Source organism: Apostichopus japonicus, chromosome 7 (genome assembly GCF_037975245.1).
Source record: "Apostichopus japonicus isolate 1M-3 chromosome 7, ASM3797524v1, whole genome shotgun sequence".
Lineage (NCBI taxonomy): Eukaryota > Metazoa > Echinodermata > Holothuroidea > Aspidochirotida > Stichopodidae > Apostichopus > Apostichopus japonicus.
The window spans coordinates 8,874,881-8,899,497 of NC_092567.1; the positions used below are offsets into that span (position 1 = coordinate 8,874,881).

A 24,617-nucleotide genomic window follows, 5' to 3' on the forward strand; every position below is an offset into this window, starting at 1 on the left:
TTTTTATTGGACTTTGTGTGAAGAGTTATTTACATACTGTAAGGGGCAATGGGTTGGAACTGGCCGGGGTTGGGCCAACTTGCCAATGGTGGTTGAGGAAAGGGAAAACTTTGTTCAATTTCCAATAAAACTTATGAATAACATTGCATTGGTTAGCTGTTAATGGTAACTTACGACAGGGCTTCATAAAAGTTGTGAGCAAGTAGTTAAAGGCCTTTAGGAAAGTGTTCTTGTGTCGTCGAGATCTATTTATATTTTCTACAAAATTTAAGGGGCTCAATAAAATGAGTTAAACGTGCAGTGTTTTTACTTTTACGTGTTCTCTCTAAGCACTCCTATTACTTAACATGAATTTCCAACATTCAAAGCATATGCATAGCCTATAACATTTCACACATGCTTTGTAAGGAAGTTGTTTACCATGCAGTAGGATGGATTGTGTGATCTAGGAAAGCATATACAGTATGGTTAACTAGTCTACGGTAAAATTTCTCGCTTTGGAACTTTAAAAGTCATTTTGTTGGTGTGTAATAGTTACAGGTTTATCATTTGATGCTTTTTTTGTGCATGGCATAGACCTATCACTATAGGCTTCTTGTTGTGCACATGCCAATGTGCTTTCAGGGTTCATTATAGCTCAGTATTATGTGTTCCTGTAGAGGTAGTTTACATTACATTTTTCATGGAGGACTACAGGGACGCAAGTTTTTGTGAGCGGACTCAAACGCTGTTAAACTTTTAATCCTAGTAACCATACTGGTCTTCACAGTGTATTAACTTTCACGCTAAATGTACACATAAGATAATCATATCATAATGAATTATTTTTCCAAGGAGTACTCCAGCTAGTGGCACACATAACACAAGATGATTTAAAGATTACATATCACTCTGCAGTGACAATATCTATAATTCATAAGGTGTGTGGTTTGACACAATAACAACAGGACGTTTAACATAACTAATTCATATGAAGAAATTTTCTCACTACATTCCTAGTCTAACAGCCCATATTTCATCCTGGTTATCATTCATATATCAGTCATTTTGCCCATTTTATGTTTCATGCATTTATTTATACATTGTGTACTATGTTAAATAAAGAAGTTGGATCAACCCATATTAAAAATGGTGAAGAAAAATGTTGTTTCTGTTAATATTAATGTTAGATTTCAATAAACAAACTTGAGCCTAATCGTAATAATGCGAGGAGTGGATTTATGCTAGTATTAAGATGGATAAGTGATATACCTTCAGGAAAGTTACTGGCCACAGTAGGTTATAATCGTATAAATAATTGATATAGCTCTAAATCATTTCAATGTTGATTGAATCGTATGTTACCTTCCTTCAGATCCCCATCTTCCATCTGGAGCTTCTACAATCCTTCTCCAAGGCTGATGCTGGTAACATCATCCTCTGTTCAGGGCTGCAATTGTCCTGTCCTGTGTCATTAAAGAAGCTATCGATAGATACATATGAGGAGGGAAGAGAACTGACAGAGACAGAGGTTGTTGGCATATTGATGTTTGCACAACATTCACAGCGATTGGAAAAGCTAATGTGAGTATTTCAATGAATATCGTATCTTAGTAATGCGTACCTAGATACCACTTTCACACTTTAAATAGGCATAAATACCTACAAAGTTTTATCACTATTTGCCAAGTGGAAAGAAACTCTCACAGGACAGATTTTTATTGTTTCTGAATTGAGTATTTACAGACCGATTTTTTACCTTCGCCTTGTTGTTAAACTCTACATTTGGATCGTGAGGAGTGGTGCTTTGTTCGAGTTAATTGTCATTTTAGGGACTTGGCAGAAAATAAGATATATTTCAAATATTTCACAAAACAAATGCTTTATCATTGAATGACTTTCCTCTTAATGAATAGCTTTACTCACTGTTTATATATGATATACAGGTTAGCTTTATAGTCTGTGTTATTGTCAATGCTTTACTCATTCAGGTCATTGACAGTAATCGTCTGAAAAATTTACCAAAAATGAAATCGGATAACTTTTAATGAATTGTGATCAGGCATTTGATCGACTCATGGTTATGCTTTATTTCACAGGTTCTTATTTTGTCTGTTGCCCCAGTCTATTGCTGCTGAGGATATTCCTTCAATATTGAAGTCAAGGAAAGTGAAAGGTACTTCATGCAAATGCTCAGGTTAACCTCTGTCGATTGATCAAAATCAACAGTTTGTAGATTAACGTTATGATCTGATACTGATTACTATTATTACAGCATCCAATCATTGTAGTCAATAATGTAAATTGTATTACTTATCATTGGTTGCCTGAAGTTATCATTAAAATAAGAAACTAAATGTGTGAAACATCAAGCAAAGGATGTATACTTATAGACGATTCTGATATGATGGAGACATCAAGCCTTCTAACTTGTTTTATATTCAAAATGAAATAAAACTGTTAGCATGCTGCTTATCCACTAAGGAGCCTGTGTAAGAGAAGGTAAAAATAAGTTGGCCTGACATTTCAATCCTACAGTAGCAGGAACTTCTTCAGAGGCTAAATGAAAAGTATCAGTAACAGAAGGGACATAAACACACACATAATACAGACAGGTTAATGAGCAGGGTGAACACAAAGAGATAGATGTAAGAGGATTAATAGACAAGGGATGGAGAGAAGAAAGAAAGAAACGGGAAGAGGAGCGGTAGGAGATACAAAGAGAGGATTAAGGTATCAGGGTAGGGAGTAAACTGGAGGACACAGACAGAAATGTGTGGAGAAAAAGAAGGGGGTGGAAGAGAGCACAGTCTCCCTCTGCTGTTTCGTACCAGGTCAGGGCGGCTACCTAAGGAAACAATCCCCTGTTGGGACATGTTATTCATGGTATGGTTGGGAAGGTTAAAGTGTGTAGTCTTATATTCTAATACATGCTACATGCAGTAATAAGCTTGATACAAGACTCAAGAGAGGTGGTACAGCTGGCTGAGATGTTGTTGTTTTGACTTCTGTATTCAGAGTGTCTGTCACTGCTAGACAATTATACATACTGTACACTAGGTGTCTAAATATAAACATACCACCACAGAGATAATGGTGAGGAATTAAGAACCAGACTGAATTAATATTAGATACCCTCAGGAAGTTCTACAGTTACAATAATAATATGCAGTGAGGGTAATTTAAGACTGGGAATATCTCCAGATCAGGGTTTACATGTAATACATCCAGTATGTTACATATGCTGTGCATCAAACATTTGCCTTTGCATGATACATGCCAGTGAAGGGGATCTAACTATTATCTAATGTTATGCTTTTCTAAAGAATTTCAGGTTAAATGTTTTAAAGAAACAATGATACACAAACTGGTTTATCCCGTTTCAAAGCTTTTTTTTTCTGCATAAATGAAAGTTACATTTTTGACTCGATAACAGAACAGAGAATGATGGCAAAACTTGCCCTTCTGCCTTGTTTTGCGCATGTTCTACATGTTAATGTAATTATGTAAAATAGCTTGGTGTAGCAGATTCTTGTACAGTCTTTTCACAATAAATTGCTCAAGGCTTATGTGACTGTGGTGTAGGTCATTGGGGTGTCTGAGAGTGAAATAATCATGTTTTATTTTTATTTTGTTTATCATGGCATTGTAACCTCTTTCATTTTAGTCACTTGGTTACCGTACGATAGTGGCAAAATTTATGACCTCAACCTTGAATCTGGTCGATGGATGGTGAGTATTAAGAACTTATTAAAACATGTTTCACTAACCTATTGCTTGGCAACTGGTTATATAATTATCTGGAAAGAAGTATTAATGTATTCAAAGAATTGGAACTCCCCAACGACTGTTAAGTGATTTTCAAAGTGAATCAATAAAAGAAAGGAACAGTTTGATAGGTAAGATGCATCAATGTATTTTGCTCAGATTGTTGAGGTGGACTCACATATTGAATCAAGCAACAAGAAAATTAAACAGAATAACATCATGTCTGTGTAACCTTACTTTGACCAGTGTTCGTATCGATTGATTGTTTGTCAATTAACAGTTCAGGGGGTATATGGTAAATGTTTAACCGGTTAGTTTACAGAGTGTTTTTTGTGGTCACTCAAGTACATTAAATTAACATTGATTGCAGTACCATCGTGCATCTTGCCTGAAAGTAGTAGATGAAAACCTCATGCAATTATCTTCTGTATAACAGTTGAGTTTTCAAATCCATAATCAATTGCTTCGCACTGTCAGTTACAACTGCTGCGTGTGTGACCAGTATCGTATAGTCTTTGCATTAACTTTTGATCAGCGTCAGTCTACGATACCATTACATAAATATCAAAAAGATTAAGAGGCAACAAAGAACAGTTGATAGATCATTCATTCTTGTCACCTTTGCTCCTGTAATTACCAGATACATGCTCCTTATTGCATTTTGAATATTAACGTCATCAGAGTGTCGTCAAAGTGTCACATGACAGATATTATTGATATAACTTTGATCCCAAGCATCTCTGATATTCATCCCAAAGTAACATTTTTCTTTGTAGCATACTTCCTTCTTTGTTTGAATTGAAAAGAAAAGAAATTCTTGATTCGCCTCATAACTGTTGGAGTGATTTTGTGACGTCATATTGGTAAAGCTCGTAAACCTTCCTATTGTATCTAACTTATAGTATGATGATCGTACGCTCGATGTGACAGATGCAGTTTACAGCAAGGAGGTAGGTAGTGAAGTATAATGTATTACAATACACAGATTCATTGGTTTAATCTCGATGAACATTGTAATGGAGGAGATTGATCATTAACCTACAAAATAATCTGAACATTTGTTGGCATGTGTAGAAATATAATAATGTTTGAAAAGGGACGATTAAAAAAAATATGGTCGCTGTGTGCACCTTGAACACAAAAGAATAGATTACATATCGCAAATAGGAAATGTTGAGTTTTGCTATCTTTATATAAGTAACATAAGGCTTGCTTACTAGATCTTAGAAAACACATAGTGATTCACAGATTCATTAGACATAACAAACAATTAGCTTCTTAATGTTACTCTTTTTAACTCGTATTACTATGAAAAAGTAATATTAAGGGTAACATTAAGTTGATTGCTCCATATTTTCTAATCTCATTTGATTGACAATGTGATTTCACAAATCCCTAACAGCCATATACTTTTGAAATTTGAATTATTTTGTCATACAATAAACTTACAGCTATCATTTATGATTGACTTCTTTTATACAGGTTAGCGAATTCCGGGAAGTATGGCAGTAAGTTATTTTTATGTGCATTTTTTCTTACGATTGGTGATTTATTGAGTTAACATACACAAATCCCCATCATTACGATAACCCCTGCCTATAGCAAATACCACCCAAATCCCCTGTTTTTGGCCAAAAACAGGGGAGATTGAAATATCTACAGGAGTTGGTAATGCTAGCCATACCGAACGCTCTTCTGCACAATTTCATGATTAAACACACAGTGTATCATTTCAGTGTCAAGCCAAACTTGTCATCGCACACCAGAAAGTAGTACTGGCCATGAGAGCACTTGTGTTTACAATCATACAGGTGACTGGTCAATTAAATAGGTGCAGTCAAGGATGAATCCTTATGGCAGTATTTGGGGTAGTTTATGCTATCAAGTAACAAATTATTAATGCTTGAGTGAATTTGAGGAGGACTGTTTTTCTATAGACAGGCTTGACCAACAAGAGAGTAGTATACATCATGTTACTTCAAACCCCCCCCCCCCCCCCGTGAAGCAGCATGATAGTGTAACGCTCGGGCCGACCTCTGGCCAAGGTCGTGCGGAGCGTATGGGGAGTAGTGGCGGAGCCCTGCGGAGCGGCTCTCTGGGTTAATCCCTTGGCTTAGGTATTCCCTTTGTTACTGTAGTAATAGTAGGATACACACTTGTATGTAGGTTGTGTATATCAAATAGGATGCAGTGACTGACATACGTAATTGATATATATATATATATATTGTAACGCTCGGGCCGACCTCTGGCCAAGGTCGTGCGGAGCGTATGGGGAGCAGTGGCGGAGCCCTGCGGAGCGGCGAGTGTAACGCTCGGGCCGACCTCTGGCCAAGGTCGTGCGGAGCGTATGGGGAGCAGTGGCGGAGCCTTGCGGAGCGGCTCTCCGGGTTAATCCCTTGGCTTAGGTATTCCCTTTGTTACTGTAGTAATAGTAGGATTAGCCGCGCGCTGCATAGACCATTGTTTGCCACTATGCGGATTATCCGCCATCACAAACGTTATGGTAATATTCATTACGTAACAGTATGTCGTACGATCGTAAAATTCATTCATATGGGATGGGTGCAGATGTTTTTAGCTAATGTTCTATTAAGGGTTTAAAATGTATTTCGTTGTCGGGGGGATTATTAGACCTTAGGAAAGCTGCACTCTTTTATCAACCATTCTTAGTCAAAGAGACCCATTGTAAGTTTATGTAAATTAGATCCCGTATATAAGGATGTTTTCGAAGGAAATAGGGGACACCTTAATCGAGTTCTTGAACAGCAAGGTCTATAGCGTTGTTTGGTATTTTGGCAGGTTACGCCGTGAAGCCAATACCATTTAGAGCAGGCCTCTGAAGCTGTATTTCATCGTTTTACTTTTACTTCTCGCCGTATTTTTCTGTTACTTCTTAGAGCATTTGAGAGCTGATTTATTTATCCTTGTTTAGGACGAAGAAGTCCATTTACGTTTATTTTAATAGTCAGTTGCGGAAATAAACCGTTTTATACTTATCTGGATTGTTTGGATAATTTCTACTTGTGTTTGACTCCACGCTATTTCGCCGACTTTGTGGCCAATCAAAATACAACACCATCGGCCAAATATCCTAACCTGCCGGCCTAACGCTACCCAATCTCAACCCCCACCCCCAAAATCGTTACAATATATATATATATATATATATATATATTACGTAACAATATCTTTTTAAGAATGAATTAGAGATGACGTCGTTGCAGCCTGTTCAAACCAGCAAAGTCAAAACTATGTTTTCTTGAATAGAATTGGGTAAAACAATGTTAAACTTTATTTGCATTGTAACGTAGATCTATGTTAACATTTCGTTGCAACTGTTGCAATTTATCTTACTGCAGGGGTACAGACTGTCAAAAGGCTAGAGAAAGGAAACTGAAGGTACCAGATGATGATACACAGACGCCACTGCCCACTGCCAGATCAGTATAAATCAGCCACGTAACTGCCAGATCAGTATAAATCAGCCACCTAACTGCCAGATCAGTATAAATCAGTACAGGTATCAACGACGATCTTATAACATTGGTACTGAATGTACGATTGAAGTTTATGAAAAAAATAAGTGCAACATTCTTGGATTGGATTAAGTAGGTATAATGTTCAAGTACATTGAGTAACAAAACTATAACGCATGCTCATTTGGATGGAAAAGACCAAATAACAATTTCTATGGAACGGATTTGAACCAGTCACCTCAGCATCACAACTCCTGCGATATAGAAACTGAGGTACCCTGCCTTAATTTTTCAATGATTCCTATATTGAAATTTCTTCTGGGGTCGCTAGTCAGAAGCTATGCATTGAAAAACCGCCCTTTAGTATGAAAGCAGTTCATTTTTTTTCGTCACTGCCCACTTCTTCACCTTTCAAGGTGATTAGTCTGGAATGTTAGCCTGTGTTTTGCGTAATTTATTCGCCAAGCCTAGCAAAGGAAAAAAGCGTGGAAAAGTCACTTGCTCAGCTCAAATTTCCTTTGATCTACTGCGAGAGCCTATTAACATGCTCGAGGCAGGTAAACTGTAATGGCAGTTGTATTAAAGGGCGCATTTTTCAAATGGATACCTTGCATATCGTGTGGCCATGCAGGAATCATGCCCATTTTCATTCGATATAACCATTGCTTACAATTTTGCAGTTCAAAATTTTGTTTTAAATTATTTATCAATGCACTGAATGACATTACATTGAAATTTTCAGTTCCACTCTTTATATACGTAACTTACACTCTTTACATTCGTAACTTAAGTAAAGAAGGGTATAAAGAATAATATTAAACGTTTGCTATATGGTACATTAAATTACACTATTACATCATTACCAACAACTATATTGATGTGGTGGAGACTTGATTACAACATAGCTTATTCGAGGTCTTATTGTAGGGAAAAATGATCAAGAAGAGAAGAATCCATTATCAACTACTTAGAAATGGTAAAGAGATCAAACAATTTAAATCTAACAAGTCTCAAGCAGAGAATTAAGCAGCCGAGCAAGTTTATGACTGATACAATTCGACTTGTAATATTATTCTTATGAATCTCATGAAAGTTGGAAGGTAGAACTTTGTTATACTGTTTAAGCTTAAACGTACCAAACTCACTTTATATTCGCATTGTCGAATTTCAAAAAATCCCCCAAGAAACTACAATATTACATCTGGAATAACACTCACACACACAAAACACAAAATGTTACCTCAATTTGTTAACATGTTTACAATTATGTTTGTTTTTGTTAGTAGTAGGCCATATGAAGCTTTTCAGCATTTAGCATATTCTTTTGGTCCATGAACTGATAGATATTCTCTGTTAACCATGGCAGGCCTTTTGTGCCAACTTATTGTGCCGTGAAAAGTCATCATTTTGTTTCACAATGACTTTCTGGTTCTGATATCAAATCCCTACCCTTTAGAAAAAATGCATTGGTTTACGTTCATTTTGTCTTTATTTGTAATCAATTTTGATATTTTAGGCAATTTACTATAATTGCCAATGCAGTTATATATTGTATATTAACACTTCATGAGATCTCTCTTGCATCTACTATTGTTATATACACTTTCTTACATTCCTTTTAAGAGAATGTCATATTGTAGCATGCAATACATTAAAGTCCGTAAAAGGTAACTTCGTTTGCTGCATCCTTGGAACTTATTAACTCCAGTTTTTAACTTTGGATTTAATGAACAGGCTGGGAATTTGAATTTTGTAACACCTACATTTTAGTCGTTCAGAACAATGGTACTCTTGGCAAATACTTTTAATGTCAGGAAACATGCGTGTACTTTAGACTGAGCTTACTGGAAACATCTTGACTTCACTTGTGATTGGTTCTTTGAAGTATTTAATTAATTACAGCAATAGTAATATTTTTAAAGTGTTGATGTTTTCCAGTATGTTTTATAATAATATTTTTGTACATGGCCACTTTGTAAGTTACCTGAGAGAACTCATTTTTTTTCTTCAAATCACTTATTCAGGAATATGGGAGAATACATAAAGATAATTATCTTGACCTGTCTAATCATTTATTTGAGTTATTGAAACTGATTTGAAGGCTTCCTAGCCTAACCGTTACTAAATCTCAATGCAAGATCAGTATTCCCTATCTGCTTACCCACGCTACTCTATGCTATCGGGAGTACCATCTCTTAATCTGACAAAGAAGGGCTAATTAAAAGAAAGGCCTTAAGCATGGGTGCATATGATTTAGTGAGGAAATAAGGAGGATGTGAAAGTTCACCAGTCGTGTACGTGGTAGTCATGATGGACTGGTCTCATTGATCCAAATTTAGATAAATTGGACGAGATCAATTCAAGGATTAACCTGATCAATGCTATAACAGAGATTCCCAAGTCATAGACACTCATGTTAATTTGTCCTGACTCCCAAACTTAAAGCTCGAATTCTAGCTGAACAAAATACTTGGTTGAGTTACAACTGTTATAACCATTTCAGTACTTCTTTTTGTGGAATTGTTATAATAATACGTAAGAAAATACACACAACAGCCTTCTAGACTAACCAAAGTAGAAGTCCTGATATATTTCAATTTGGGCACTTTATACAGATAACCAGTGACAGGTCAAATTGAGTACTGGATACTTAGTTATAATGTCACCTATAATTGGATGGTCTAGGGATTGATTATGTAAACCTACTGGCAACTTATTTCAGCTAACAAATGGACACCTGCTTTGGTGGTTTATTGAATATTTGGATATAAAATTTTTACTTTGATCAAAGTACTCACCGACGAGAGAAAGTACTTCTTTCTGAAAGGACCGGATGGCTAGAAATATATCTGATGGTGACATCTATAGGGGAAGGGGAGGGGGAGGGAGGAAGAGATATAGTACGAAAAGAGAAGACAAAAACTCATTTCTCCTCTTGTATTGTGTTCCCGAAAGCGAGCTCTCGCAGAGCTTTTGACAGGGGCGGCGATTTGTTTCAAATATTGGGAAGGGGGGGGGGGACATTTGCTTGGGTGCAGGCGCTTAGCAACTTTCATCCCCAAAATTGTTAGCATAAATCGTGATATTTTATATATATATATATATATATATATATATATATATATATATATATATATATATATATATAAATATATATATATATATATATATATATATATATATATATAGGCCTATATGTAGATGTGTAAATGTATATATAGTAACTGGTTGCTACAGCCCTGATTTCCTTTTTTATCGGCAAACCAAATTTCATTACGGATGCAGTCCGTCTAGCTAATTCATTTTGAAAAAGTAAAAACTACTTTCGGTGAAAGTCTCTGACGTTTCTTTGGTGATATTTAGTAACAAATTGTGGAATTTTCCAAGGAAGGGGCAAATTGTGAAGGCATACCAGGCGCGTATCCAGGATTTTCTAACCCGGGGGGGGGGGGGCGCGAATTACTATCTAAGCGGAGCGCCACCATCGGTTGGTGTGGAGCGTACAAGAAAATTTCTGGTTTTGATACCCCCCAGATCACCGGAAATGGCACTTCTCGGGCTTGAAAATGAGCAACCAGATGTACACTTTTGCCTGAGAACCAAGTATTTCCCAAAACTTTTTTCTATCCATAACCTTTTTGAAGATTGTCACCAGTCACACATCATGTTCGACCTCATTGCATGTCCTATGGGTCATTGCTTTTGTAGGTTATTATACGTCACGGCCCACAATATCCGAAAGCCCCACTTTTCAAGGTTTTAAGCCCATTACTTGTTGAGAATTTGAAAATTCACTTTTCTCGTGAATAAAATCACTTCAAAACATACCCATAATGTTGCAGAAAATTCAATCTATAGACAAGCAATATAGAAAAACCTCCTTGAACCCCTAACAGACAGGTCAAAATTGAACGAGTAGAGCGAAGTATGATGAAGAATGCTGGTCAGGAATTTTTCTAAAATTCCGACACAGTTAATTTATTGGTGTAGAAATATTGCAACCTCTTATAACAGCTATTAAAACTTGGTTGAAGGAATTCAAATGAAAAATAGCAGATATTTCCGATATAAGGTATCAGATATTTCGAAACCGAACACTACACACATAGGCGTAGGAGGCGGGGGCTGCAGCCCCCCCCCCCCCCCCAACCATTTATTTCGCCCTGAAAATTCGGGCAATATGCTGAGAATTTTTCGGGCACCTACTGAAAGAAAAATAAATTGCAATGATGTAGCTTAAGGAAATGGATAGTTTAAAAATGATCTCCTTGGTAATTAAAATAAAGTTGTAAGCTTGGCCGACTAATTCGCCATTACTAATGTAAAAGAGAGTTTTGACATAATTGGACCTGTATGCTTTTTCTCCATCTACATAAGACATTTCGTTGTTTACATTAGCATCCGGCGGTATACTGTGCAACTTTCACCGACCGTATGGTACACGATGGCATGCGATGTAATAACAGATTCTTACATATATGATATTGACCTTAACATGTTGAACGCGCGCTTCGCGCGCGAAAAATTTTGGTTACATTTTTCGGGCAAGTCGTTACAGCCCCCAAATCCAATTTGGCTCCTACGTCTTTGACAACACACATAGACAGTTTTGATGCTGATATGATGTGACATCTGCTCTTTGCTATACCAATTTGAATTGGCGTGTAGCTAGTAATTTGCCAAGGGAGGGGCGAAGCCTGTAGGCAGGTAAGCGTAGCGCCACCATGAGTTGGCGCGAAGCGTACAAGAAAATTTTGGCCGAAAATGCCCCCCAGATCGCTGGATATGACACTTCCCAGGCCTTGTAAGTTGCATCTAAGCATTTGCTATTTTGAAATTACTAGCGATATCATAAAGAAAATTTGCTCGGGGGGGGGTCATGTTCCCCGACGACTCGGTCGAGTTCAAAACCAGCCACAGTTGGTTATAATAGACTATATATAGTATACATATAGATACGTTAGTGAGAGAGGAAAAATGGAAACGTCAAAAAAACGTCGGTGTAAGGGGTAGGGTGAGGTGCACGTCCCCTCCGTAATCCTCGATCTGTCACTGGCTACCCTGTGTATATAATATGGATCAGCGCTGTAATTACCGTATGTCACTGTTCCTCTTTCTCTTCCCGGTGTCTTGGCGTTAATCTTCTACTCCCTCCTTTTCTCCTTTTTCTCTCTTTCTTCTTTTTCTTTTCCCTTCCTTCCTCTCCTCCTTTTCTTTTTTCCCCCTCTTTTCCCCTTGTTTCTTCTCTTTTTTCTCTCCTCTTTTTCTTACCCGGGGGGCGCGCGCCCCCAACGCCCCCTGGATACGCGCCTTATATATATATATATATATATATATATATATATATATATATATATATATATATATATATATATATACTAACCACGTGCCGTGCCGTGCCGTATATTGATTTCTGCAATTTGTTAAAGAGTATCTCAGATGTGCAGTAGACTCTCCTTTGGAGAAGTTGGATGATCCGTTTACAGCAATGGTTGGATGACAAGATTAACTTAGCTGGTTTCGTTAACAGTATCGACTTAATAACCATCAAATAGCACCCAAAAGCTTTCATCAGTTTGATGAATTATTATAACTTGGATAGATGCATGAAATGCATGAGATGCATGAGATGCATGAGATGCATGAGAAACCTGGTTGCTCTTTAACCAGCATCGGAACTTAAATAACACCTATCACAGTTTGTTCATAACACATATACATACTAGCTTCACCTTCTTATACATGTAGGAACTTGAGCTGAAGTTGTTTCTATTCTAAAATCCTGCTGAGGTTAATGCAAGCGGTCAGATTCATAGTTCCTTCTATAATATTGCTAAGTATACCGTTCTTCAAATAACATGTGCACTTAGAGTTTCCGCAAAAAAAATATTGTTCATTTCATTTCCGTTATCACCAGTATAAATATACAATATTTATTAATAGGAGAACCAAAGACATATAAAAATATGTACATTAATATGAACATAAATATCAGAAAGTAAAAGATTAAAGAACTGTTGAAAACTTATGTTACTAAAAATAATCTACAAACAGGATCCAAGTCATTATGTTTGAATAAACTTTACAGCAAAGCAAAGAAAAAAAAACTAAGACTCCGGTCACACGTATAAAATCTCATCTTCCGACCATCGTTTCTTAACTATAGTCCGGACAGAATTTACGAGGAAATTACGAGCGATCCCATCATTAAACTAACTACGGTAGCGGTCACACGTACTCACACGACGTTGTACTATATTCGGACGATCGTTATTCGCGAACACATGCATCGGTGAGTTAATTATGCTTTTGCAACGCTATCATGCGCAGTTGTGTTGGGTCGGTCAAGGGTCACGGTTTTGATGATGTTTCGCGGGGTTATTAGATGTAAGTAGTAGATGATGGCGATGGAAGCTCAATTTGCAGTAGCGCTTTCATTGTTTTATTATTATGAGGTTTGTATTACGAAGGAGGCGTCACATATTGGAAGAAGCATTCCTGCAAAGACAAGAAGCCGCTGTTCGCCGACAGAGAGCGTGTAGGCGCATATTCATTCGTAATACACAGCGAAATATTATGGATATGCAATCCCAGCACGCACTGCTCACGCTAATGTGTATGCGTCCGTTCGTATCCCTCTTTCGCCATCATTTCCGCACACATTCTAAACACCTCCTTATTCCCGGTGTTTTCCACCATACTCTGTATCTACTCCCCCCAAAATATATCAATTAGTGTCAGGACTTCTTGTTCCTCCCAGGTTTTACCGCGAGCTGTGGCCGCCATTGCGAGTTGTCTTGTCGAATTGTCCGGAGTGTTGATTGTTGTGTTGTTTTGTGGTAGAAACCGTACGTGTGTATGTACCGTTCACTTATTAGTGTACAGTATGCAGTGCAGTGCAGGTTTGTTTTGTTTACATCGTATGTATCTAGGCACGCGTCGCTATGTCAAGGGATTGAAATCGGGGATTTCCGGCCGAGGTCAGTGTTTATGCTAAAATGTGTATTCTGACAACGCAATTGAGGTGATACGCATGGTTATTTCTGCTAACGATGGTCGGACCATGGTTAATTCGGGGCTAATGATGCTAATTACCATCTTTAGTGGACGATGGTCGGACGATCGTCAGACCATAGTAGAGAGCGGTCACACGCAAATTGTACCGTGGTCGGACCATGGTCGGACCATCGTTATGTCTGAAAAAATGTACGTGTGACCGGATTATAGATATAGCAGATTATAGTTATGGGGATTTTTAATCTGATTTTTTTTATACACAATTATTGATGTAAGAATTATCCCTCGCGACCGAAATGGTAAAATTAATCCTATATCTGAAACATCACTTTTGACGATGTCATAGAGGGATTTGTCTTAAGAACAGACTAAGCTGATTTACAGATATACGACTGTCTGGTATAACAGACAACGCATATTCATATAGTCTATATCGCTGTAGGCATTCCGTTGCAGTCGCTCCGGACTAAGGCATGTTTGTTTGGATAAAAGTGTTACAATATACATCGATATAGAGACTTCAAACTAGTCTTGGTGATTTTCTAACTTTAAGATATTAACATAAAGATTCAGTTGTTCGTTTGTAATACATTTGTTTGAAGCTGACAGTTACAGATCAGTGAGTTATGTGATATTAGTATGTAATACAGGCGACGGTAGGATAGAGCGTTAATCTAAGATATTATCTTCGTATCCTCGGCACTCTTGAAATAGGCGCAATGTTACATGTTGTCAAGTGTCTACTTCCTGTCAGGCTCATAGTAAACTTTAGAATCTCATGTGAGGATATTACAAAGTTTTCATCACCCTTCTATCATCCTAATCTTTGTCATTTGTTTAAAGGTGGGATCGCTCGTAATTTCCTCGTAAATTCTGTCCTTCACACCACCCGATTCAAAAATAATATCAATACTACCCTCTATCGGATCGTCGCTGTTGTCTCGTAATTTCTCGGCAATCCCGTATTTACGGCTAGTAAGCAATAAACGGGTTCGGTTACTTGAACGGTGGCCTTGGCGAAATTCCTGCATAGTTTCTTGTCTGTGGCAGTACAGGGAGTAGTTATGGAACAACTCCCTGGTCAGTAGTATGCGGTATTACGCCGCGTTTTCGTGTGTTGTGTGATACAAAACTCAGTGCTTCGTTTTACGTTCAGAACTTTTCACAACTAATGGGCTGTATAGTATAGGTTACGGTCGAGCTTTGCATCAGGCGTAATAGTTCGACCAGGGAGCTGCTACTCTAGCAGTTCCCTGCTTTTACTCTTTTAGGCCTACATGGTGAGCAGTCGAAGTCAAGAAACAGCTCAAGAAACTAATAGTTATGAACTTTATGTCTGATTCACGCTGACTGGTGTCACAAAAAGACAAACGCGAATGAGTGAAAAAATTGACTGAAGTGATTACAAACTATTGGGTATCAAACGTAAAGTCAAGTCCGTCATGTGTGAACAATTGGTATTTCAGCCAATTTAGGTATTAATTATACATAGACTGAGTCACAGCTTACATTGTATTTTATACATAAATTTTAGTTATATATCAGGAGGGAAAGACAAAGCATTTTATGTCATATACCATATACAGATAAATATGTATATTTAATTATTTTTGGACTCCTGGCAACGGGCCCTTTAGGCGATCACAGAGCACTTGCCCTAGCTGCACCCCGTCCTCCTAACCGGTGCACGTAAACCCTGTCCTTGCACCCCTTTGACCCGAATTAAAAAATAACGAAACTTGAACGGAAAAGGAAAGGAAAATACGTTGCCATAAGGGGCGGCTCCACCCTCTTTAGAAAGGATTGGCAAAAAGGGAATAAGTACATGAACAATAAACTAATAGTTATTTCCATTGCAAAGTGTCTCGCTGAGCATCGGCCGTCAAAGCAAAAAACTTTTTTTTTCTAAATCACGTCAGTTTATTGCTTTCCAGCGTACTGTACTCCCAGAATTGACTATCCTGCTTCTTGTTCCGAACGGCTCCCAACGAAATGCCAAGAAGTCGGCAACGGGGTTGGGGTGGGTTACCCAGCTCCACCATGGGGCACCTCATCACGACTGACTCGAATTACAACTCGAAACTTTAACTGAAATTGGATTGAATTTAAAAAAAATATATACTAGATGTCTGCATGGATCATACTTATCTATACTATTGTGTGACCATATAGGCGTACGGGCTCTATATAGTCAACCAGGAGAGACTGGGGGGAAGCTTTTTTCTTGCCACAGAAAATTAAACATTGCCCGGAAGTTCCTAGCACGATTAATTCATTTCAAACTTCGACGGCAATGAAGGACAAAGAGAACCATATAGGCCTATGCCTGACTATAAGATCATTGAACCATCACGAACAACTCCGAATAATCTTCCATTTGCCGATTCATGACACTGGGAAGTAAGGGGTGGGGGGGGGGTGGGGCTTTCCATTTGATCCGCAAGTATATTGAACGGTCACCACAACAAGGGTGTATAGCTTGGGACTAGCACGGGGAGACTTGTCAACCTTGTGAACTTTTTTGGGGGTGAGATGCGGGGGGGGGGGGGGGAGTCGGCAAACTAAAACATACAAGGGTAAACAGAGGGGAGGAAAGAGGTCAAGAAAGAAAGCGTGAAAGACAGATGAAGGGATGGAGGAAGAAAGTAAAGAAAATGTGGAGATGGAGGCTAGGGGTAGAGATAGATATGATATGAAAGTACAGAGAGAAAAAAACCAAGAGTAGAAAAATGGAGATCACTGGGATACTGTCAAATACACAAGAAGAATATACAATCTAAATACTGGAATTAAATAATGCACCACATAAATACAGCTTTATGACATCAACAAATCAGAGGGGAAGGATATAATGTTTCAAGGATGCTGGGAAATAAGACACAACAGAAGATGATTATGGTTTCTGATCTATTAGGCTTCTTCTCTCTACTGCTACCAGGATGTAAGAGACCACAGGGACTCGCACAACTCTTTAAGTTGTGATGACCTCTGACCCTTACTATGCCTAACTGTTATCTTGCCAGGAAATAAATACACCAGTGCATGAGAGGAGGTGAGAGACAGGACTGATTGATCGTGTCGATAGGGGTACATGTGATTCAAGAAGATAGATGTAAAGATTAGCATCATTTGGACACTTCAAATGGGACCCCCTCCCCACCCCCCCACACCCTCCTCCACGTTCAAATCATATCCCCTCCTGGCAACGGAAATGAACACCAGTATAAATAAACCGATACAGATATTTATACAGGGCTGTGCGTGTAGGCCTATATACAATAATATAAAGCTGGCCATTCTCTGATTGTTACTCCTTGATTGAATTTCCCCAACCTTGCCCACCTTGACTTAGAGGGTGGCCAAGCTCCTGATTCACAGTCATAGCTACTATCGAACAAAAGGGACGAAAGCAATTTATCTCAATCTGGTGATGCAGATGTATCATTAGCTGCTAATCCAACGTTTGTGAATGTCGCACAACCTGTCAACAAAAGTCTGGGAAAAGTGCTTGCCCCTGCCATATGTATGATCTCTTTTGTTCAGGATCATGTAAATGTGGCAATGTGTATTCGTATAGTCTGAGGTTTTTCTCCCATGCTGCTCCATATCTAATCCTACTGGTAACATTGGACAGAACATTGGCAGATGGCTTCTTGAGAGGTGTTGAAGTAACTGGATCAGGAGTATCTGTAGAGATTACATAAAACAAGAGTTACTAGATTGCAAGTATCCTGCTATAGCTTCTATGGCTGTGACTAAAAATATACCTTTTGTTTAAAACTTATCACACTTATGCAGCACTGGAAACTGATATTTCAATTTAAATGGTGTCATTGAGTTTAGAGGACATTGAAGTTACAAGTATGTTGGTGAAACCAAGACCACCCTCAAGAAGTAGTTCTAGTCACAAGTCACTTTCAGCTGCCCAATCATACCATTAAAGACATGTCCCAACAGGTAACTGAATTCGTAGACTAACCATCTCAGACATAGTACACCACAGCAGAGATAGAGAGAGCGGACGGAATGCCCTAGCACCATTCAACTGAATAGGCTCAATATACAGGAAGGACATGACTAACTTTATCCTGCTCCATCTCTGTATTCTGCTATAGTTTATTCGCCCTCTCTCCTTACTTAATCCTCGCTTTGTACTCCACAGTTTATCTAAATACCTCTGCTTTCACTGACTCCTTTTGTTCAATACACCATTAACTTCTTTCTTTGTGTTCACCATGTCCTCTCTGTTCCAGGCTCTATTGTGTCTCTTGAATTTACTGTTACTAGTCAGTTTGCCTCTAAAGAAGATCCTGATAATATCAGGCCCACTTACTTTTATAAATTTTAATACACATGTATGCTTTTTAGTGGATGAGCAATATGCTACCATTTTGTTCTTTTCTTTTGGAATTAAATGAGAATGAAATTGTATTATTTTTCTGATCACATCAGATCAGATAAGATTAGCACTGCTCTTCCAGTCTGTAATTCATGCAAGGATAAACATATAAATTTACCTTCTCCTTTCTGAGTGTCAACTGATCTTTCTGTGGTGACAGCTGCTGAGAATGCCTCTGTTTGACTTTCAGCATCTTTCCGGAAAAGATGCATTTGAAACCTATACAATGAAACCAAAAAAATTGTCCGTAAATCATATAACTGAAATAGTAATTTTACTGTACACCCCAAGCTTAATTGTATGCATAATGAATCTGGTAAATGGTAATGACCAAATCATTACAAACATACATGTTTTTATCATACCTACCCAAGAAAAAATATGAAAGAGAAAAGTAACAAACAAACACTTAGGCATATTTCAATAATAACATATTGTTAACCCACATTGATTTAAACCCAGATAAGGATGAGATATTCTTTCATACTCTTCTTCAACATATCCATAAACCGCGGTACCTTTCAGGAATTGTAAGGATAATTTTGTGTTGCCCAACTGCTTGCCCAACAACTTGAGCTCACATGTCAATGTAAAATTTACTATGTAAACATCCTGTTTTAGTGAACTGATTGGTTTCATATCGCTAAAAGATATCCAGTCTTTTGATGAGAGTTTGATGTACACTCATTATTTACCTACTGTGTAAACTTCCTGTTTATGTGAGCAGTTGGTTTCATAAGTGAGAATTGAGATGCTACTGTAGCTTACACCATGACATAAGCCCACCATTGTGAAAAATTCCTGTTTACATGAATAGCTTGATTTCAGACTACCATTAATTTAACGCTAGATTACTCTCCACAAGAGATAGTTTCGGCCACCAAATTTAATAGATATTATAATTTTTGAACACTAAACATCAGATCATTCACAAGAAGCTGAACAAAAACAAGCATAGTATATACTGACTATATATAAAAAATATGATAACTTAGCACAGCATCATAAAGTATGAGCATCAGGCCTACACGCAAAAAAAAAACTGGTACTTTCTTACCCCCAGGCATGGCTATATAAAGGTTTATATAGGTATAGCTATATGTACTATGGTCCCTCAATTTGTGAGGCTAATTTACCTAACTTCTTGCATAGCAGTTGGGTTCCTTCAAAAATCCCAAACACAGACATGTACACATGATTGCTGGAATATTGGACAGACAGTCAGTAGATAACAGTATAACACCCTGTTGCCCAAATGAACCATTAAAACTTGATTGCATATATGCTGGCTGTGGTTGACCTTAGAAAAACCTAAGGTCTAGTTGCATACGCAGCGGTGTGAAAACATGTGAATCAGTTAGGAGTGATTCTAAATTATTTATGTAGATGCATTATTTTTATAGGAAAAATTGCAGGTCCATGTGGTTGTACTTGTACAGCACAGTAGGCCTTCCTCACTGGTGTATATTACAAAATTAGGGAATACAGTTACTATGAACACTAAATTCTGATACTTATTACTAATACTATAGGCCTTAGTCCTATGTTATATTGCCCAGTTAATTATGACTGGGCATAGGTGAGGCTTTTCTTTCAAATGCTCATTCACAAGAATTATTCTTCAAACAAGGACAGCTGATAACAATTTAGAACCTGGAGGGGGTGGGGATGAACAGATCACCTAGGCCTAGTGGTTAGAAAATATATTTCCATCAATTTGTTGAGGCAAAAACAGTTTACTTTTTGGTGATGAGAAGGCCCAGCTTTCCATGGCATAAATATGAGGAGTGAAACTAAAGACCCCCAGTCCCTGTCAGTCTTCTTTAGGAAGGATATTTTAATTTTTAACTGTATACAGTACAAAGTGGCTATTCTTACAACTAGTCGTAAGAATAATTTCCGACTACGCATGGGCAGTTGCTATTTTTATGATTAGGAGTACTAATTTTACGACGATGAGTAACAATAACTTCCGGTTAGGGTTAGGGTTATGTTTAGGGTTACCTCTACTACATGCGCAGTTGCTTTATTTACTGCACTTGAATTTGCCTTTGTCGTAAGAATAGTTTATAATTGTTACGACTAGTCGTAAGAAACGGCCTATACAGTATCCTCATGACAAGCATTCACAAACAGTGATGATGATGACTCAGTAATACAACTTACTGCTATTTTGTGCTAGGATAAGTATGATAAGGTTAGCATACGCTAGGTCCATTGGAAAAATAATGAATGATAGGCCTAGTTACAAAGCCTAGGCTCATCAAATCATGTATGTTACAAATACAATAGCATAGACACTGCGAAGTTCGAACACCTAAGCCTTAAAATACCCCAAAAACTATCTTCATTTTATTGACAGATATGTACGTACATACTTGCGCACGGGTCATTTTGGAGAGGAAATAACTGTAGCTTCCTAGTTTTTAGTGATATTGGCTTTCGCTTGTAGGCTATCATGGTGAAATCGTGTATTTCTTAGGGGTGTCCGAACTTTGCAGTTTTCTGTACTTCGCAATACTGACAGTTACCTAGGACAATACCCTGTAGTACTACTATGTACTAGTATTACCCTATACAGTTTTAGCCTAGCTTAGCAAATCATTACCTTTTTGTGTGATCCTGAAGCAAATGTTCTGCGAAATCTGCGTTGCTAACAAATCGTGGACATGTTTGTAGAGTTCTTTCTCCATTTGCCAGTTTACGTAGGAACGTAGAAGATAGATCTTCGTGGCATCTCTTCGTCGCTGTTGTTCCTTTGCACTGCTGTTTTTGTCAGGTCCATGCAACAATGGCTTTCCTCCACTTGAACCTATACGCTCGTTCCAGGATAAGGTCGTTTTCTTTCGCCCGATTCTCCTTGCCCTGATCCCTTTTCCATGACTGTCACTATACTCTAGTCTAATCGAATGTATTTGTACGAAAATCGTACAGTATTCTTTACTCAAAAGGCACACAAACAACAAACTATCGCGTACGAAAATCCTTTGCGGTAAACAGTACAATAATCTGAAATGCTGTGCTATAACATTATGTGTGCATGGGTACGGCCTTGTTACGCATACGCTTGCCTGTACTATTCACTGATCTAAATTTGCCACCGAGGTCACGTGAGTTTTAGGGGTCCCATTAAACCTCGCTGAAACCTCGATAATGCCAGCGCCCTCAAAAAAAAAGTCTGCGAGCGATATCGCCTTTAACTTTCTCTTGTTACTAGAAAACTTCTTTCCATAGTTTATTATAAACTGTCCCTACTCCTGTCTTTCAACGCCCTTTCATCTGATTTGGAACCATATATGTGTGTTCTTAAAGCAGCCATATCCGTTGTTGTATTATGTTATTAATTTAACTTGAAACGAAACATTGTACAACTGTAAATGTGGTGTGTGCTCATTAATGAAGTGGTAATTCATGTAATCACACGTTGCACTTGAGGACGGAATTCTGATTCAGTCAACTTGAATCCAAATAAAGACAATTGGTCATAACAATCTACGTATTGCCTAATTATCGTAACGGCACACTTTCTCTGGTTACATTTGTTATTGTTAAATAGTATATCAAAGATGAAAACAAATTTCCCAAGAGATTATTATGGGGGAAGGGAGGGGGGCTAGTTCTCTTTACTGAAGTAACGACATTTATATATAAAGATACATTTGTAATTGTCCAACGACGAGGAGTTATTTCTCCAGGATGTATCGTACAATACACAATATACGTTAGAAACCTTGTGACGATGTTGGTACAAATAAATGAAAACAAATGAAGTCTCCCTTCCACTCTCGTACTCCAGTACTTTCGTCCTATTACCTAATTATTGTTGTCCTTCTTTCTCTGCATGTAGACTCCTATGTGCTCTCCTTATAGATGTAGTTGTCTTGTGAATCAATGGATATTCTCAATTTTAAAATAGAGAATATTCAGACAGATAAAAACATATAAAGCGAAATGAATCTATCGTGCTCCCAGTGTTTCTTAGTCAAAAATGTTTTATTGGTGAAAATATCGATGGATAATTTTCATCTCTAGAATCTTTACGTCTGACGTCACGGCATGCAGCAATACAACAATCATTAAATGTGAGTCAGTTCTAGTATTTTGAGTTGTATTAGGATATGAGGGATCCATATCGATTATATTTCATTATTTATTTATATTAATGTATATATATATACGTGACTGATATGAATATGTGGGTCCAAGCAGGCTTATATATGAAAGGACGTATCTGGGTTTAACTTGAAACTAACAAATGGATTATTTTAGGTAGGTTTCATCAACTTGATGTACTTAAACATACTAGGAAAATTAAAGGAGAGGTGAACTGCTTAAATGTTTAAAGAAAAAATAAATTGAAGGTTTTTATTTTATATTCAATGAAACGTCGTTGCGTTCCACCCTCTGTATGTACAGTACTATGAATAAGCAGCAGCATTATGATACAAATAAAGTCAACGGTGAATCTGAACTAATAATGGTTTTTAAATATTTGTATTTTTCCTTTCGTCTTTGAATAACGGCTAAATCTAATTTAAAATAAATAGTATCTCGAAGGAGCTGGACAAAGAGTTGAACAAAGAGAGTCTTATATAAGAAAACTGATGATGTACAAACTACCATTTAAACATACACATACAGGGTATATATAAAAAGAAAACAAATCTGCGCAGGGTTTTTATATTTCATCGTATTAATGTAACCAATATGATGCTTTGTGGGCTAACCAATATTTGCTTTATTTTTGCAATTACATCGATACATCCACGATGTTCTGGGGTCTATCTTTGAATACTGCCCTCTTTTCCCTTCTCGTGAAAAGTTTATCGTTATGACGTCACTCAGTATTTGATGACGTCACTCAGTATTTAATGACGTCACTCAGTGTTTGATTACGTCACACAGTGTTTGATGACGGATTTAAAACTAACTATGTCTTCCCTATAAAGGTGATGTTTATATTCATGTTATTAAGTCCGTGCATCTTACACTGACGAGTCTGGCTCCTTTATTGACCTTAGGGTGTTCAATGTATATGTGCGTTTACCTGCCAGGAATAGTTTACTGTGATATTTGTGAAGATGTATTCTAACTTATATTTTGTTTGCTTCGCCATATTATATTTTCCTTAAATTCCATTATAAAATCTCATGAAATATAATATTTCTCTTCCTTTCCAGACCAGTGACGGACTGGTCAATCTTCCAGGAGAAGAGGTAAGAGAGACACAGATTCATGTTCCCGTTAATTAGTAACGGTCATTTTAATAACAGACAAAGAGGTATTATTAAATGTGAAACAAAGAAATAAGACAAACGAGTATTATACTTTGTTTCTCATTAGTAGGAAAGATTTATAATTGTCGTGTATCGAACAGGAAATTCATATAGGGCAGTTACAAGTTTATACCTCGTTTATACCTCAATGTCAAGTTTAGATGCGGCCTAAATAATCTTCCGCACACACAGTCAAAGAAATGATAAACAAAGAAACGGATATACTTTAAAATAAGTTTAGTCCGGTGTTATGGTGTGTAACAAGCCTCTCACAATATTGGAAAATAACTTTTAAGCTGTCAATCCCCTTCCGCCGGCAGATGCTTAATGATTATTTTATTTCACTCTGCTGATGTGCTTATCATAATTCGTTATCAATTCAAATTTTTCACATTTTATTGACCGTGAAAGGAACTGATAAAGAAAAAATTTGCATTTTGAATGTTACTTTTATAGTGTAACAATTTTCTCTACACACAAAGGGCTAACTGTAGAAGTCTATACTCAGATCTCCCATAAATTTCTACACCGTTATAAATAAAATCATTAGAATCATTCATTGGGGTCGGGGAGGGTTGGGGATGGTTTAGGAGGGTATCCGTTGGGTTATAGCATCATGAATCATTGTAGAACGAGAGCATACATTGTGTCATAAATCACTAACTTGGAGCAAACTGTTGTCATATGACATATGAGGAA

General features: G+C 37.5%; 3 protein-coding genes and 1 long non-coding RNA gene across 5 annotated transcripts in view; 2 read left to right on the forward strand and 2 right to left on the reverse strand.

The window, feature by feature from the left end:
* Positions 1–9,279, forward strand: part of LOC139970024 (uncharacterized) — a 28,477-nt gene extending 19,198 nt beyond the window's left edge. For both annotated transcript variants that reach the window (XM_071975562.1, XM_071975561.1), the window contains 6 exons: positions 1,355–1,563; positions 2,079–2,155; positions 3,647–3,711; positions 4,650–4,697; positions 5,230–5,255; positions 7,110–9,279. In XM_071975562.1, the coding sequence (XP_071831663.1) occupies positions 1,355–1,563; positions 2,079–2,155; positions 3,647–3,711; positions 4,650–4,697; positions 5,230–5,255; positions 7,110–7,200 (516 nt within the window). In that variant the 3' untranslated portion in view covers positions 7,201–9,279. The remainder of the gene's footprint in view (positions 1–1,354; positions 1,564–2,078; positions 2,156–3,646; positions 3,712–4,649; positions 4,698–5,229; positions 5,256–7,109) is intronic.
* The window catches only part of LOC139970099 (uncharacterized), a 377,392-nt gene that overhangs the window by 116,343 nt on the left and 236,432 nt on the right, over positions 1–24,617 (reverse strand). The gene's annotated exons all lie outside the window — the stretch shown is intronic.
* The window catches only part of LOC139970066 (uncharacterized), a 114,899-nt gene that overhangs the window by 76,287 nt on the left and 13,995 nt on the right, over positions 1–24,617 (forward strand). The window contains exon 2 of the mRNA XM_071975700.1: positions 23,823–23,858. The gene's annotated coding sequence lies outside the window, so the exon portion shown is untranslated. The remainder of the gene's footprint in view (positions 1–23,822; positions 23,859–24,617) is intronic.
* Positions 17,507–21,711, reverse strand: LOC139969345 (uncharacterized). Its single transcript, XM_071974227.1, has 3 exons — positions 21,251–21,711; positions 18,761–18,861; positions 17,507–17,930 (listed from the first exon to the last, which is right to left on the reverse strand). The coding sequence occupies exons 1-3, from the start codon at positions 21,333–21,335 to the stop codon at positions 17,688–17,690; spliced, it is 429 nt and encodes a 142-aa protein (XP_071830328.1). The 5' UTR covers positions 21,336–21,711; the 3' UTR covers positions 17,507–17,687.